This window comes from Myotis brandtii, unplaced genomic scaffold, assembly GCF_000412655.1.
Source record: "Myotis brandtii unplaced genomic scaffold, ASM41265v1 scaffold23, whole genome shotgun sequence".
NCBI lineage: Eukaryota > Metazoa > Chordata > Mammalia > Chiroptera > Vespertilionidae > Myotis > Myotis brandtii.
The window spans coordinates 2585765-2603093 of record NW_005358649.1 but is presented as its reverse complement, the minus strand read 5'-3'; the positions used below and the strand labels follow the sequence as shown (position 1 = coordinate 2603093).

The 17329-nt window shown below is 43.0% G+C and overlaps 1 protein-coding gene across 7 annotated transcripts in view; it reads left to right on the top strand.

The window, feature by feature from the left end:
* The window catches only part of NCOA2 (nuclear receptor coactivator 2), a 249509-nt gene that overhangs the window by 222679 nt on the left and 9501 nt on the right, over positions 1–17329 (top strand). For 5 of the 7 annotated variants that reach the window (XM_014539821.1, XM_014539820.1, XM_005866358.2 and 2 more), the window contains 7 exons: positions 1283–1489; positions 3964–4176; positions 6453–6582; positions 12146–12311; positions 14801–15079; positions 15872–15952; positions 17059–17293. In XM_014539821.1, the coding sequence (XP_014395307.1) occupies positions 1283–1489; positions 3964–4176; positions 6453–6582; positions 12146–12311; positions 14801–15079; positions 15872–15952; positions 17059–17293 (1311 nt within the window). The remainder of the gene's footprint in view (positions 1–1282; positions 1490–3963; positions 4177–6452; positions 6583–12145; positions 12312–14800; positions 15080–15871; positions 15953–17058; positions 17294–17329) is intronic. The other 2 variants (XM_014539824.1, XM_005866357.2) reach the window with 1 other exon arrangement.

Sequence of the window (17329 nt, the reverse complement as noted above, 5' to 3'; positions counted from 1 at the left end):
CTTCCAAAAACAGTTTGGCCCAAAGCTTAGCATTGGTTCTCAAACCAGAAATGGCACCTATCAACCAAATCACAGGGTACATTTATTTACTAGATCTTTTCTCAAGTGATTCCTGATCATCCCAAAAAGGGTAAAACAAAGTCGAGCTTTTACTGTTATCTCTCAAACCTGCCTATTTCTTGGGGAATGGAGGATTACTTATGGGCCATGGGAGAGCACAAGTCAAAGAGTTGAGAAGTGAGTGAGAAACAAACTAGAAAGTTCATGCTCATTATCCAGGGGAATTGAAGGACAAACTGCAAGTGAACTCATGGTTTCTCCTCCATCTGTACCTCCTAATAGTGTTCAAATTATTGATGGGTAACCCACATAACTAGCCGTGAGGAAGCCCTGAATAAGCATGTATATCATTTCTATTCCAAGCCCTAATTCTTCTAAATATTTTATTTCTGTTATTGATTGTGAAGAACCATTTCTTTTAAATTTTCTATTTCATACTATGTTTATATAATAATTCAGAAAAAGTGAAAACTTGGTATTATTTAATACATTAGTGCTATAAATTGTAATTTATAATATCTTTATACTTTAAAAAAATTTAAATAGCATTGATATCAAATTACCGGTTGTATATGTAATAGTACAGTGCACTAGTGTAGTGCTTATTACACAATAAATCTTGGGAACTAACCCTAAGAATCATTTCAAATCTAAATGTATCTGGAATTCTAAAAAACTGTTTTTAGAAGAGTAAAGATTAGGGTCCTAAAGCATAAATAATTACTTCAGGTAACAGTTTACACTTGAAGATTTTCACTTCCACTGAAATTCAACACCTTGAACCTAATTCTTCTAGGAAAATCTAGTATCGACATGTAATTGTAACATTCAAACCGTATGTTTCTGGGTTTGGTGCTGTATGCAGATAGCTGTGACAGCAATACTACTAAATTCTAATAATGTAACATGAAAAACACCATATGAGTGGTTTACTTAGCAAATACAATTGAATATTAGAGACTAGTATTGGGAAAAAATATATGGTAAGTGACAGCCATGTTATGTTCTTTTTTTCTTTTTTTGTAAGAATGTGAATAATTAGTTGTTTGTTGATTAGATTGGGAGGCTCTGACACTGCTTGTTTTTTGTCTGAATTTGTCTTTTGTTTAGGCAGTTGGTCTCTGACATGCATATCTGTTGTTATTTTACAGACAGCATTTTTCCTAAACACTACTTTTGTTTCCTGATATTAACCTTTAATCTTCATCTGTTCTCTCCTTAGCTTTTAATAACCCACGACCAGGGCAACTGGGCAGGTTATTGCCAAACCAGAATTTACCACTTGACATCACATTGCAAAGCCCAACTGGTGCTGGACCCTTCCCACCAATCAGAAACAATAGTCCCTACTCAGTGATACCTCAGCCAGGAATGATGGGTAACCAAGGGATGATAGGAAACCAAGGAAATGTAGGGAACAGTAGCACAGGTAAGGGCTCAAATGCACTGTTACTTTACTGGGTTCTGTAACCTAATGATGTATTTCATCCACATCAAACTAGTAGAATTCTTCCAATGAAATTTTTCATGTTAGAAGCTAACATTTGAATGTAAGAAAAGTGTACAGATTTTCACCATGAGAGTGGTACAGGAAGCATCGGAGAGCATTCCAGGAAGCTGGCCTTTTACTCTGTGATCATTACTTTCAGAAGTTGCTAATTATTACTCCTATACCATAGGCTCATTTCACTTCTGTTCCCGTTGCTGTTGGAGACATTGTGGTGGTGTGTGTAAAATAATTTGGTGGTTGCCAGCTTCTCATGATAATCTGCTGATAATCCCAAAACTTCCCGTTAATTGATGATCTGCGTTTGGAGAATTTCAGAATAAAAGTTTAAAATTCAGCCAACCTTTCATGCTTGTAAATGATACCATTCTCATTCAGAAAAATATTCACTAAAAATAAAAACTTTAGTCCGACTGGTGTGGCTCAGTTGTTGAACGTTGACCTATGAACTAGGAGGTCACAGTTCAATTCCCAGTCAGGGCACATGCCCGGGTTGCAGGATAAATCTCCAGTTTTTTATGAAGAACTGCTTACAATTTATAGCTTTCTTCTTTTGTTGAAATGAGGGCCTAAAGAAAAAGGTACTGAAATAATAGATATTATCAAAAGAACTTATATTGGTGGGTGTTTAATTTGGGGGGGGGTTGTTTGTTCGTTTTTGTTTTTAGCTTAGTATGTAATCCCTGTAAACATTTGCCATTTAGATAGTTAACTGAAAATAAGAGTTCAATTTAAGGGGGAAAGATGGATTTTTTTACTTTCTGTTTTTCATAAAGCAATGAACCATACTGTATTAAAATAGTTCATTCAACAAATACTAATTGGGTACCTATCCTAAGTGCCAGGAACTTACTACTTCACTAATTTATATATTCACAGAAATAGTGCCATATAAATTTTGCATAATTTTTAAGACTATTGATTTCTAGAAATAAAATATTGGTTTATGTAAATTTTATAAGAGAACAGGAGCCAATGACTTATTAAAGGTGGCTTCTTATTAGCAGAATCCAGGAAGACCTGAGTCCTTGTGGGAACCTGACATAAGAACTTGGGGCTATACCTGTATTCAATTCTAAGCAGCCCAGAGACCACTGGTATTCAAGCTGTCATCATGCAATTAATTGCCTGTGCTTTGTTGAAAAAGAAAACGCTGAGAGAAACTCTCCCAGTTATAATTGCATTAATGTTGTGGAATTAAGGATGGTTTTACCTTCTGCTTTCTGGACTTTCTATAATCTTGTTATGTCGTTTCGATAATAGATTTTTTGAAAGCTAAAATGCCTATTTCCTATTATATATTTGTAAAATTTAAATCTAATCTTAAAATAGTTTGTTAAATACATGTTACCATAATATTGTTCTAACTTTTTCAACCTAATTAAATGTCCTTCACTCTCAATCATCCTAACGGAGCACATTCTCCAGGAAAAAACCACCCACCATACATGGCTGCTCCATTTATTAAATGTACCCTATTTTTAGTTGTTTATTATAATTAAAGTAAATGAAAGCAAGTCATGTATTTGAAAGCAGAGCTTTTATACATCCGTCATTAAACATTTCAAAATGAAGGGTCCGCACTTGGGGTTTTTCCAGAACTTCTAGAATATCAAGTCTTGGCAAATCTCTGGCCGTTGCCAGCATCTCGGCGGCCGAGCGAGGGAAAGCAGACTCCCGATCCTGCTTGCCAGTGTCGTGCTCCTGTATGATGTGTGGTCAACCAGCTATTAACATCTCAAGCATAAAAGGATTTTTACCAGTCTGCCCGAACCCATTCTAGATATATACTCAGGAATGTGATGGTCCAGGCATATTGAAGTAGTAGGAGTTCCCAGCCTTGGCTACAAAGAACCATAGTAGAAAGATCAGGTCATTGCCCATGCTTTGGAGGCTACCCGGCAATTTTAAAGCTTAACAAATTCTAATGCTCTGAAAGGCATAGGAGTGGGCTTCACGGGATAGTCTCCATGATTTTCGTTTGTGATTAGAGTATTGATGATCAGTTTTTTACCTTGTTCCTCTTGGCCTCACCTCCCTTTTGGAAAGTAAAGCATTGACGTGTGTGTCAGCTAATGTGATTCACTTCCTGAGGAAGGAAGTTGGGGTTATCCACACGCCACAGCACCTGTTTCTGAGTACATATGGGAACAATTTTAACAGCTTTTCCGAACTATACAGAGTGGCAAGTCCGTGTTGTAAAAAACTTTGTAGTAATTGCCAATTCTTATTTCTTAGCCAACGGCCCACATCTGTCCCAGTGAGGGCCTTAGCTGTTGGGCTAGCTGCGTATTGCAGACTGGTTGTCTTGCTCAGAGTAAGATTGTGTGGCGTTCACACGTGCTGAGTATGTTTTCAGTTTCTGCATGTCTCTGTCTTCTCTGGCTTGCCTTCAGGGATGATAGGTAGTAACGCCGCCCGGCCCACCATGCCATCTGGGGAGTGGGCACCACAGAGTTCCGTGCGAGTCACCTGTGCTGCTACCGCCAGCGCCATGAGCAGGACGCTCCAAGGAGGTATGATTCGGAATCCAGCCGCCAGCATCCCCATGAGACCCAGCAGCCAGCCTGGCCAAAGGCAGATGCTTCAGTCTCAGGTCATGAATCTAGGTAAGGTGGTGCTCCTGGCTTTGCTTCTGCTTTCCTAGACTAACAGCTCCAGAAGTGCTCCCAAGACAGGTTCCTAATTTGCCATTTAGGTGTCCCCCATGTCATGCTGTCATGAGTGGGATTTTGCTGGAACTCTGTATAGAAACTCAAAGGTTTTTCAGTTATCTACGAGAGCCAGCTACCTTTGTGATGTTTTCTTTTCATTAAATTACCTAATTTCAGCTTATATGGGCAGTGAGTGTCCCATATAAATGGTGTATTTTGGAGAAGCATTTCAGTGATGCAGCAGTGGTTCCTAACTCTGGGTGAACATCAGGGTCACCTCAGGACCTTCAAGTGCGGGTTCCTGGGCCACTGCCCTCCACTGTTAAACCTACTCTCCCAGGTCCTCACGAAGGTGCAGGTCTTACGGAACGTCTCACAAATCGTGAGGATCAGTAGAATTTTGTTTGGATACAGTTCACATGTTATTAAAAATTAATGGTCAGGTATATTGCATGGCTCCCTTTATATGAAATGTCCAGAATAGGCAAATCTGTAGAGAAAGTAGATTAGTGTTGACCTAGGACTGGGGGTCTGGGGGTGGGAGCACAATGGGGAGTGACTCCCAATGGTCATTCTTTGGGGGAGAATAAGAATATTCTAAACTTGATTGTTATGGAGGTTGTACAATCTGTAAATATACTAAACCCACTGGATGGTATACTATAAAGAGATAAATTGTATGCTATGCGAATTATAGCTCAATAAAGCCATTATTAAAACATATTAATGGTCAATGCAGCTCATACTCAAGATTATTTTTTTAATCATTGACATATTAACCTTCCTCTTCTACATTAGCATAGCTCAGATAAGTTGACGTTTATGTTCTGTTTCATATACTTAGATATTGTGCCATGACTAGGAGCTAACTGATGATGGAAAGGTGCCATGGTTGTTTGGAGCAGGAGGTGCAGACTCCTCATCCCACCTCTGGCATCTGTTTTCCTAACCAGCAGCTTAAGTGCTCAGTGCATTTGGGGTTATTGTTTCTGAAAGATGACATTCTTGTCATTTGAGGTTGCATGAGAAATGCTAAAAAAAAATGACCAGAATTCCATGCAAAATTAAACTGGGAAATTTTTTTTAATATTTCTTCATTTAAAAAACATTATAATAAATACCTATATCCAGAAATTTAATTTAGTTTCAGTCTTTCATCATTGAAAGGCAACACTCTTGCTTTTGAGCTTTGCTATATAACTGAGTTTTTGTGTGTTTTTTTTATTTTATTTCTTTATTAAAAAACAGTGGTTAGATGCCATGAAGTAGGTGGCAATGCCTTAACCGTATGTGTGTTGTTAGGCCCGAGAGCCTCTTCCATCCTTGTCAAGGGGAGTGCTAACCTTCTCTCCTTTCATACAACACATGAGTTTTTCTGATTATAATGGAAATCTATTGTAATGGAAGACAGGTCTATAGATAATGATAACAGTAAAATTGTTAAAAAGCTCATATCATCATTAGCCTTAAACCTCTAAAAGCTATTAAGAATGAGCATGTCTGAGCTACTGGCCTCCTTTCTGCTCCACCCTTACTCCCTGGAGAGTCACTGAGCCCAGTAGGTTCAGGAGCACGCGCAGACCAGCGCCTCTCACAGGACGGCCCAGGACTCCGGCGCCCTTTGGAAAGGGGGTCTGCCAGGCCCAGACTATTCTCATAATCACACTAAGACACTGTTTTCCTTCTCACTCTCCTTCTCTCGCGGGGCTGGAATGTGGAAGCAAGTAGGAAATTCTGACTCTCTTCTGTCAAAGGACATTAAAGTGATTTTCAAAAATGTAAAACAACATCAGTAAAGGTGGCGTTGGGTTTTTTTGTTTGTTTTTTCATTCAAAAAAGTTTGTGTTAACATATACTGGGTTTATTATAATGATTTTTAAATGAAGTAATATTTTTTCTATTGGCCAATTTTAATTCCAACAAAGTAAATTTCAGTAAGATACAACCCACATAGACAAAATCTTTTTTGACAAAATGTAAAGGGTCCTCAGGGCAAGAAGAGGCGTAGAGCTGCTACTCTGCACCACCCTGGAAGCGGTGATTAGCCTTGATATTCACTGCCTGTATTTCTGTATCAGAACAAAGAGTCTTATTTTCACCTGATTAGTGTTCCTCCTATCTTTTTCATTTTCTAAAAACCAGATGTTTTGCTTTGTATTACATAACAGAAACAGATCCTTCCCTGATTACAGGCTGTAAGATTTTTGGACTTTTGTCTTCTTCTTTTCTAGGGCCATCTGAGTTAGAGATGAACATGGGGGGCGCCCAGTATAGCCAACAGCAAGCTCCTCCAAACCAGACCGCCCCGTGGCCTGAGAGCATCCTGCCCATAGACCAGGCCTCCTTCGCCAGCCAGAGCAGGTGAGTCCTGGGCCCCCAGGAGGTCCAGGAGAGCTGCTTTCCGAGTTCTGTACGTTATTTTACACAGGCCTGTGCCCAAAGTCAGTCCTCTCCTTTTAATAGCTGGTGCCTAACCAAACTGAAGAATTCAGACTTTGTACATTAAGCCGTTGAAATAGTTTTTTGAAAAAGGATGTGGTGTCTGATCAAATTTATTGAGTTTTTTTGGTTGTGATTATCAGTCTAATCATTTTCATTTCCTTGTAGGTGATCTTTTCTTTCTAATTGCTTTTGAACAGTTCTTTGTGTTTGCTGCGTTGTAGCTTTACCACAGTGTGTCTAGGTGTGGATTTATTGATACTACCTGGTATTTAGTATATATTGTTCATTTCTAAGAGTTTTATTTGCCCGGTTATTTTTCATAACCTCTTTCTGCTTGCTTATTTTTGTGATTTTTAAAAATATATATTTTTATTGATTTCAGAGAGGAAGGGAGAGAGCTACAGAGAAAGAAACATCAATGATGAGAGAGAATCATTGATCGGCTGCCTCCTGCATGCCCCCTACTGGGGATCGAGCCCGCAACCGGGGCATGAGCCCTTGGCCGGAATCAAACCTGGGACCCTTTAGTCTGCAGGCCAATGCTCTATCCACTGAGCCAAACCAGCTAGGGCTATTTTTGTGAATTTATCTTTATATCTTTAAATATTACATTAATCATTATTTCTAATTTTTTTTATTCAATACTTTCAATATCTGGATTTCTTGAAGTTCTAAATCCAATGATTGACCTATTTCCCTAAGTACGTTGGTAATTACACTGGGAGTTCATAACAGATCTCAGTTAGTGAAACATCTGGGATTGAAGTTGAGGGCACTTTTATTAAGGGAGAATTTGCAGTGGTCTCTGCCAGATGTGACGTCACTACTTACTTGGGTCTCCCCCAGGGTCCCTCAGCTCAGCCCAGCAGTCTCAGGGTAGCTCTTTGACTTCGCTTTGCTTTATAGAGAAAAACGCACTCATCACCCGTGGCTCGGAGAATGCCTGTGTTTCAGCTCATCGCTGTGTTTTGTTCTGTGTTATTCCCGGCAAAGGCAACATCCGTTGTGATACTGCGCGATCTCACTGGGTTTTAGCAGAGCACCGGAAGCCGAGGTTGCACAGGGGACTGAGCCCTGAGTGATGGCACTGCCCAGCTGGCCGGGTGGGCGAGAGCCTAGGGCAGGGAGAGAGCTGGGGCCTGAGCAGGAGGCAGTGGGCCCTCACAGAATGCAGGCTTTGCTTTCCAGGAAGCAAACTTCTTAGAAAACGTAAACTGGAGGAATTTGGCCTTGAGGCTCATATGTAAAGAGTTGGGGTTGGCCCTAACCGGTTTGGCTCAATGGATAGAGCGTCGGCCTGCGGACTCAAGGGTTCCAGGTTTGATTCCGGTCAGGGGCATGTACCTTGGTTGCGGGCACATCCCCAGTAGGGAGTGTGCGGGAGGCAGCTGATCGATGCTTCTCTCCCATCAATGTTTCTAACTCTCTGTCCCTCTCCCTTCCTCTCTGTAAGAAATCAATAAAATATATATATTTTTAAAAAGAGTTGGGGTTGGAGGCTCCATGAAGACCTTTTTGCAGAGTGAATGTTTATGTCCTTCTGGGATTATTCTAGTCTCAAATCATATAATTCTCTTATCAAATGCACAAATGATGAAAGTCAGCAGGGTTTCTGGAGCTTCACCCAGGCAGGCCTCATTTCCAGAGCTGCTTAAAAATGCACATTTCTGAGTGAGTCCCTCTCTGGGATGTAATGCTTTCATCGTAGTCGGGGCTGCGCAGCGCAGGGTTGCAGTGTGTGCCCGTTTTTCTTTCTGTAAAGTGAGTGATAAAGGATTCAATGACGTTTTAAAAAATAGCGGAAGGTGAATATGTGCCCAGCAATAGGTTTGGTGAGAAAAGTAGAGAGCTGGTTATTGCAGTGAAAGAAAGGATTTAGGAAACTGCTTAATAACTGTCTAAAGAAGGAAGGGTGCTCACCTGCTGTATGCCATTCGCTAAGGGGGTTGTGTTTTTATTGATTTCAGAAAGGAAGAGGGGGAAAGAGGGATAGAAACATCAATGATGAGAGAGAATCATTGATCGGCTGCCTCCTGCATGCCCCCCATCAGGGATCAAGCCCATAACCCAGGCATGTGCCCTGACCAGGAATGGAACCATGACCTCCTCATTTATAGGTCAGTGCTCAACCACTGAGCCACACTGGCCCAGCAAAACAAGTGTTTTCAAACCCCACTGTGCCTGTGAACTGCATCTGGAGTCTCACTGAGAGGCAGGTCTGGGTGGGACCCAGGAGTCTGCCTTCCCCACAAAGCCCAGGTGATGCCAGCACCGCTGGTCCTCCCACTGCACCGTGAGTGGCAGTGAGGCTGGAAGAACAGACCGGGAGACTTTGAGTCTAATTTCACAGTGTGGGAGGGTTGTTCTTTGCTAAATATGTCTATTTGGTATGTTAAAACCCACCTAGCCCGAACCGGTTTGGCTCAGTGGATGGAGCGTCAACCTACGGACTGAAGTGCCCCAGGTTCGATTCCGGTCAAGGGCATATGCCCGGGTTTCGGGCTTGATCCCCAGTAGGGGGTGTACAGAAGGCAACTGATCAATGATTCTCTTTCATCATTGGTGTTTCTATCTCTCTCTCCCTCTCCTTTTCTCTCTCTGAAATAAATAAAAATAGTAAAAAATAAAATAAACCCAGCCATTTCCATGGAAATTTACACATAATAAAAATATAGTGCAATAATTAAATCCAACACTTGATAGTTGTTTTTGAATGAAATGTGAAAGATGACTTTCTAGGGAACTCATCCTAAGCCCAAAATTAGGATTTTCAGTTGCCCAAACAGATGAGAGTTCTGGTTGGTTGGTTGGTTTAAAAGGGAAGAATTCCGATTTTACTGAGTCCAAATGCAGAGTGAGCTGTGCCACGCAGGTTCTGGGGCTCACCGTGGCCTGTGCGGACCCCTCGGTCCCTGTCTCCGGCTGTCTCTGTCTAAGAACTGTGTGAACAAAGTGTTTTCGCCACTTTAGAAGTTATTCCAGCCTTTCCAGGCACTCATCCCACTTATTGTATTTTAAATAATTGAGTTTGGAAGAAGTTAAGACCAACTTCAAGCTAATCTTACTGCCATAGAGCCTCAGAGGTGATGATAACAGGTTCTAACAACATCCCTCTTGAAACAAAAGGAAAGCAGTGCTTTTTAAAAATCCCCTCTGTTAGTGTCACCGTCACCATTTTATATTTTTACAACCCACCTGTTTAGGAATGGGTTTGTTAATGTTTATGAACCAAGCATTAGTTTATGTACATATTTCAAAAGGACAGTATGTTAAATCTCTAACATATCCCCATACTCACTGATTGTAGCTGAATTTCCATTTTCTGTAGTTCCATTGTGTTTTTTCCTTAGCTCGCCTGGAACGTAAAAGAGAGGTTTGAAATATAGTCCAAAATGTATAGATGATTTGTTTGAAGATTTCTGTTGGATTTATAAAAGTGACTTTTTTTCTTGAAATAGAATCGCCGTCTTTCATGAAAGATTTGCTTTCACATTAAATTCAGATTTTTTGAGTTAACTTGGTTTTCTGTTGTTTGAAACGTACGTGAGAGTAAAGTTTCTTGTGTTGACTATTTCTCATGTAGTAGCTGCTACTTTTTTGCAGGATTTTGGGAATGCATGTGAAAAGTGAGGGTAATGGTACGGTTTCCCATGAGCCTATCACCAGTGGAGAGATGAGGGGCCAGGGGTGTATGTAGGAATGAAGCTTCTGGAGAAACAGGAATTGAAAATTTTGAAAAAAAGCTAGACAAAGGAAATACTTGAATGCCCCACGTGAATAGCATCTTTGGGGAATGAGGTCTCAGCCTAAGAGACCTGGTACAGAGCCGACGTCCACTCTGGCCGACTTGAGCTCTTTTTGCATGAAGTTTACCACATCCAGATGTTGGTCACTCCTCGGGCCTTTCCTTCTGCCTTTGCCGCCATGACATGCAGTCCTGTGGTTTTCTCCTGGTCGCTCCTCCCTAAGCAGCGGTGAGGAGTGATCGGATCACACTTGTATTTAAAAGTGAGTTCTGGGAAGGTGTCGGCCGTGGGGGAGCTATTTCAGTGCCTGCTGTTTACCGAGAACCACAGCCATGGTGGGGAGAGGAGGCAGGTGGAGAGTCCCCAGTGAGAGCAGAGGCTGAGAGTGTGGGTGGGAGCCCGAGTGGCTGGTGCGTGCGTGTAACTGCTGGTAGCTCATGTGAGGTCTACTATGTCCTTTAACTGGGCCCAGTGCCTCGGAGGCAGTGGGGCTGCAGGCTTGGAGCCAGGGACAGGAGGTGAGGGTATTCTCAAGGGACACTTAATGGGGTACCTTTCTTTTTTTTTAAAATATATTTTATTGATTTTTTACAGCGAGGAAGGGAGAAGGATAGAGAGTTAGAAACATCAATGAGAGAGAAACATTGATCAGCTGCCTCCTGCACACCCCCTATTGGGGATGTGCCTGCAACCAAGGTACATGCCCTTGACCGGAATCGAACCTGGGACCCTTCAGTCCGCAGGCCAATGCTCTATCCACTGAGCCAAACCAGTTAGGGCTGGGGTGCCTTTCTTTACCAGTAACTAGGGATCAGTGGAGAGTCTAGATTACTTTTAATGTACTGTGTTGTTACAACTTTTGGAAATTGTTGGCTTTAGTAATGAGCATTTCAGGATTTCTGGATTCTAGGCCAATGTGGCATATTCAACTATCTTCAGAAAACATGGCGTATTCAACTGGGCTAAAGAAGCAGCTTCATCCCTTGATGAATCTGTGTTCATTTAAGAATGAAGTTATTTCCTCCAAGACATCATATAGTAACTCAAAGGGTACAAATTTAGACCATTTTGGAAAGATGAGTATCATTTCCCCGTTGGTGTTAAAGTGACTCAGGAGCTCTTTTTAAAAATCTCCCCCAATTTGTCAGTTAATTTCAATGATGGGAGTTTTATATACCATAGAATTTGGAGTTTAATATTATGGTTTTATCATCTATAACCATATAGATTAGCAAACATACTTTGCAGGTTCATGATCGGCTTCTCTTGGCCAACTCAGGAGGGCTTTCATGTTTCCGAGTCTTGCTTATGGGTGACTAAGAAGGCTCCTGTTAGTCCAGTCAAGTTTAGTCTGGCGACAGCCGAGTTCAGAAATTCATGTGGCTTTTATGTGCCTCCCGTGCTCTGGCCTCTCCCGGGTGGGTCGGCACAGCCTCCTATGAAATAGGACCATTCAGTCAATCAGACTTTCCTAGTAAAGTTCAGGAAAAGTCCTTTGATCACTTCAGTGCAAAGTAAATATATATGTGCTTGTGGGGTCAGCGTCCATTTGTGGAAACATTAATGGCCAGGTGGGCCTTGGACTCGCATAGGTCATTTTGTTCTGTGTCCAGCTGGTACAGTATTTTACTAGAAAGACCCTAGAAGGCAACTGAGACTTTAGTCCTTAAGGAATAACAATGTTCTGCGATCAGCTAGCTTTTCCACGGGCCCAAGCCGAAGTCTTGTCTTTGCAGGCAGCCGTTCGGCAGCTCCCCCGATGACCTGCTGTGCCCACACCCTGCCGCCGAGTCTCCCAGCGACGAGGGCGCCCTCCTGGACCAGCTCTACCTGGCCTTGCGGAACTTCGATGGCCTGGAGGAGATTGACAGAGCTTTGGGAATACCCGAACTGGTCAGCCAGGTACGTGCAGGCGGAAGCTGGCGGGGCTGAGCATCTCGTGGGCACAGATGTTCGTTTCCTTTTGCCCACAGATAATGTGCAGTCTGCGTTTTACAATACCTTTTCACCTCGTGCCACTCTAGCCCTGGCTTCTTTCTCCCCCTCTCCTTGTGACTCCCTCATAAACTCTGGCCCAAGAACGGAAAACACTGGGTATGAGCTTTACGTAGAATTTGGGTTATTCAGCTGAGAGGCAGAAACACAGGTCCAGCTCACCTAACGACAGGGAGGGACCCGCAGAATGGAACATTGCTGCCCCGATGGCCTTGAATGCTTTCCTCTGAAACCCAGTCTCCATGATCACCATACGAATCTTACATTTGTGGGCCAGTGATAGGAAACTATTTGTTCTAAAAGAATACTTTGCACATACGGTAGCAGAAGTCAATTTAGAGGTTGCTGTAACTCATTAATCATTTTGACCTTTGCATGGGTTTAGCCCACAACAATATTTAGGATATTTAAGCATAAGTGGGAATGTAAAGAAGTTAACCAATTTTAGTGTACTCAGTTAGCTTCCTTCCTCCTGGTAATCAGTCGGTAACTTAAAGTAAGTCTCTGCTGTAAGATTACTTTATAGCAGTAATATCATAAATTATAATTAATTTTAAGTAATATCATAGACAGTCTCATGAACTAGCGTAGCCTTTCTGAAGCTGGCTACCTAGCTAAGTTGGTGTGAAGCCGCCTTCCTGATTCACTGTATAAGGAGGAACCTAGAAAAGACGATCACGGTCGTGTTTCTGTCTTCCTCTCTTAGCAGCATGAATCATCTTTGTTTCTTGTCACTAAAAAGTACCTCCCAGTGTCGGGTCGACTTCTTGCACGTCTGACGTGCCGTGAGGTCTGCGATGAAGGTGGGGCAGTCACTGGAGACTTCTGAAGCATTAAAAACAGTCTCGTCATAATCCCCACAGTTCGCAGACATAAGTGGGAGTTCAGACTTGTCAATTCATACTGAGAACAGCAAAATGGAAAGAAATGACTTGATATAACTTGAAATACAGCAAGAAAGGAAAATGGAGTTTAACTATTTCCTGTGTGGCTGCTGGCTTTGCCTCGGGTGATAGTTAGAATTCAGCATTCAGTGTTGTTGTCCTTGAGTTTTGTCTCAGTGACATTTAAAAATGTGATCCTGGGTTTTGCTGAGTGCATTGTTTTTATCAAAACTGGCGTCATTTCATCATTTAATATCTTAGTCTTATTTTTTCCATTTCTTTGTATTTCTCTTTTGTCTCATCAAATACACCATCGTTATATCATGTGAAACTGAATTATGGAAGTGTGCTTATTAGTAGGTGGGGCTGCGAAATGTGAAGTAGTAGTGGACTTTATTTTTACTCATCAGAAATGTGTTTTCTTTGAAAATGGAAATTAAATGTTCTCTCTCTCTGTTAAAATTGGGCAAATAGATATTTATTTTTTAATTGATTTTTAGAGAGAGAGGGAGGGGGGGAGAGTAAAATGGATGTGAGAGGGAAACACCCATCGGCTGCCTCCTGCACACCCCCTACCAAGGATTAAGCCGCAACCCTGGCATGAGCCCTGACCAGGGTTCAAACCAGCAGCCTTTCGGTGCACCAGGTGATTCCCAAACAATGGCCACACCAGCCAGGACTACAGGTGGGCAGATATTTAAGGTTCTGAGGTAGTTTTGTGGATTTAGTTAGAATAGTAATTCAACAATGAATAGTTTCCCCCACAAAGATCCATCCACATTTTCAAAACTATCATGGGGCCCTGGCTGGTGTGGCTCAGTTGGTTAGAGCATTGTCCTATGCACCAAAAGGTCGCAGATTCAATTCCTGGTCAGGGTACATACAAGAGGCGACCGATCAATGTTTCTCTCTCTCTCTCTCTCCCTCTCCCTCCCCCTTTGAAATCAATAAAGGTATATGTTTTTTAATAAAATAAAGGCAGTGTATCATACTGGTGAGTAGCTCAGGTCCTAAGTCACAGACTGGACTGGAACCCAGGTCGGCTTCTTGCAATTTGTTTCACCTCTCCAAGTCTCAGTTTCATTATCTGCAAAATGGGAATAATGGTGGTGGGGACCCCAAAACTGCTGATCCCAACTAGATACCAAGGTGGTTGCTCATTGAAATGAACTATGCAGGTATGAGTAATCTATCAAGAAAACATGAAACAGGCACATTGAAAGTCCAGGTCAGTATCTGGTTGGTGGAGTGAGTAGACAGCTTTCGTAGTCATGGCCCATGGGTCCCTTCCCTGGGAAGAAGTGACGGGGACGTCACGCCTGACCCCGGCTTCCTGCCTCACATAAAGGCTTTCCTGGAAAGAAAAGTGAAGTCAAGCTAAAAGTACCTTTGTGTGGTGAGGACAGTATAAAAGGCTTCAAATCTCTGACAGTGAGAGAAACCAGCCTTACATTCCCTCTGCTGTTGTTAGTTTCTTTATTTCTTTGTTTATTCCTTGGGCTTTCTCTTCAGAGCCAGGCAGTCGATCCAGACCAGTTCTCGAGCCAGGACTCCAACATGATGCTGGAGCAGAAGGCGCCCGTCTTCCCCCAGCAGTACGCGTCTCAGGCCCAGATGGCCCAGGGGAGCTATTCTCCCATGCAGGACCCCAACTTCCACAGCATGGGGCAGCGGCCCAGTTACGCCACACTCCGCATGCAGCCCAGACCCAGCCTCAGGCCCACAGGCCTGGTGCAGAACCAGCCGAATCAGCTGAGGCTCCAACTGCAGCATCGCCTCCAAGCACAGCAGGTATGTGCTCTGTGAGTGCCTGGAAGCCTGGGGTGGAGGGTGGAGGGTGGGTGGCACAGGGAGGACAGATGTCAGATGGAGCAGTAATTGTGTGTCCCTTGGATGCCTTCGATCTCATTCCATGCTTTCTAGGAGGGTGATAACTTCTCGGAAGCCTTTCTATGATTTTCATACTCCTTTCTACTCCTTTCTTTCTTTCTCCTCCACTAACTCCAGTACAGAGTAGCTGTCCTTGCATACGCTAACTCCATTCTTTACTAATGGTCTAATCTTGAGCTCTCTGAGCCTCAGTTTTCATTCTGTAAAATGGGCTTGTTGTACAGTACAGGGCAGTATATGTATATTTAAGGGACCCAGCACAGTTCCGAGCCCAAACCAAGCACTCAGAACACCAGCTGCTCCTGTCAGGAGTCCTATCTGTGACAGAATGGTCCCTGTCAGCAGATTTCTGTGATGCAACAGGTAATCATGTTGCGGGCTTTCCAATCTCCTTTCGTTTCTCTGAGTGATGAGCACCTGCCTTTTTCTAGTCTTCCTCTTGGCCTCCTTTTCTGGTCATTCTCCTCCCTTTCAAACAGCTGTTTTCCAAACAGTCCAAAATAATTTCCCAGTTATAAGCAATGTGACACCTCATTCAGAACTGGCTTCCACAGGAATCCAGCTACAAGCCCGGGGCTTCAGTGTCCAGCAGCAGGCAGATGTTGGGTGGAAGGTGATTTTGTTAGGAAGATGATTTGAAATAAAATTCATAGGGGTTTTTTAATGTCCTGATTCCTATGTGTATCCATTTAGAATCGCCAGCCCCTTATGAATCAAATGAGCAATGTGTCCAATGTGTCCAACCTGACTCTGAGGCCTGGAGTACCAACACAGGTAAGGGGCAGCCCCTCCGTCAGCTTTCGCTGGGTCCATTTCTCCCCCCTTGATGCCCCACGTGAGGTAACTGAGGTGCCAGATGTTCTGACGACCACAGGGGATCTGTAACATCATTCAGTCATCTTTCGTGGTTCCTCTTAACCATTGCCATTGTTATTGCAGCTACAGGCAACTCCATTATTCACATGTTGTGTTCCATAAAGTTATTGCAAGCAAGAATTAGCGGACACAGAACTACTGCTCCTAGGAGAAGTAGAGGGTTAGGTTCCTATGAGCCTCTGCTCACAACATTTTCAGCAACCTAGCAATACATGACCTTGTTTTAGGTATGTTTCCATTTGAAAACAGCTTATTTAATGGGTATTGTTCAGTCTTTGACATTTGAACTCACAGACAATAGTCCTGTAACTCACCTAATGCAGTCTGAGGGTGGGAACCAGAAGGCGGAGTCAGGAGGGAGCAGGCACAGGGAGTGTCTCAAATTACCCACTGCTTTGCACGTATCTATAAATGACGGCAGTGCTGTGAATATTTGATTTAGGATACAAATCAATCTTAGTGAGGAAGGGAGTGCACAGACAAGGAATCCACGAATAATGAGGGTCGGCTGTATATTGCGAGGGCCCCCAAGTGCCGGCATCTCTTCTCGTCACCTGCCCCTGCCCCCTCTCTCCCGGCCTCTGCTCAGCCTTTTCTGAAGGGCTTCAGGAACCCTTTGGCACAGTGATTTGGTTTCCCCTTTGGACTTGAATGAGACTCTGAATTGCCATTCTCAAAGTTGACGTCAGAGTCCTCTGACAGGAGGGACTGGACTTACCGTGAGGTCCTCTCACTTCGAGCCTCCAGTTAATTGGTGCTCACATTGGGCTTACCTGTGTACGTCATGGCACGTTTCGGAATAATCATCTCTGTAGAACTTAGAAGCTCACATTCTCAACCACCAGTAGTTGTTCAGCTCTACAGTGTTCTTTCCATATAAATGTATTTTTCAAATAATTTTGCACAAGGCTGTACCATTATTTTTATCCTATTTCTAATATACACTTTGTTTTTCAACCTGTGTGTACTCCAACGTTTTCCACCCTGTGCTGCCCCCGTTTCAGGCACCTATTAATGCCCAGATGCTGGCCCAGAGGCAGCGGGAGATCCTGAACCAGCATCTCCGCCAGAGACAGATGCATCAGCAACAGCAAGTTCAGCAAAGGACTTTGATGATGAGAGGCCAAGGGTTGAATATGACATCAAGCATGGTGGCTCCTAGTGGGATGCCCGCAACTATGAGCAACCCCCGGGTCCCCCAGGCAAATGCACAGCAGTTTCCATTTCCTCCAAACTACGGTACTGGACTTACATCCCCACCACCTTTCTCCAGTC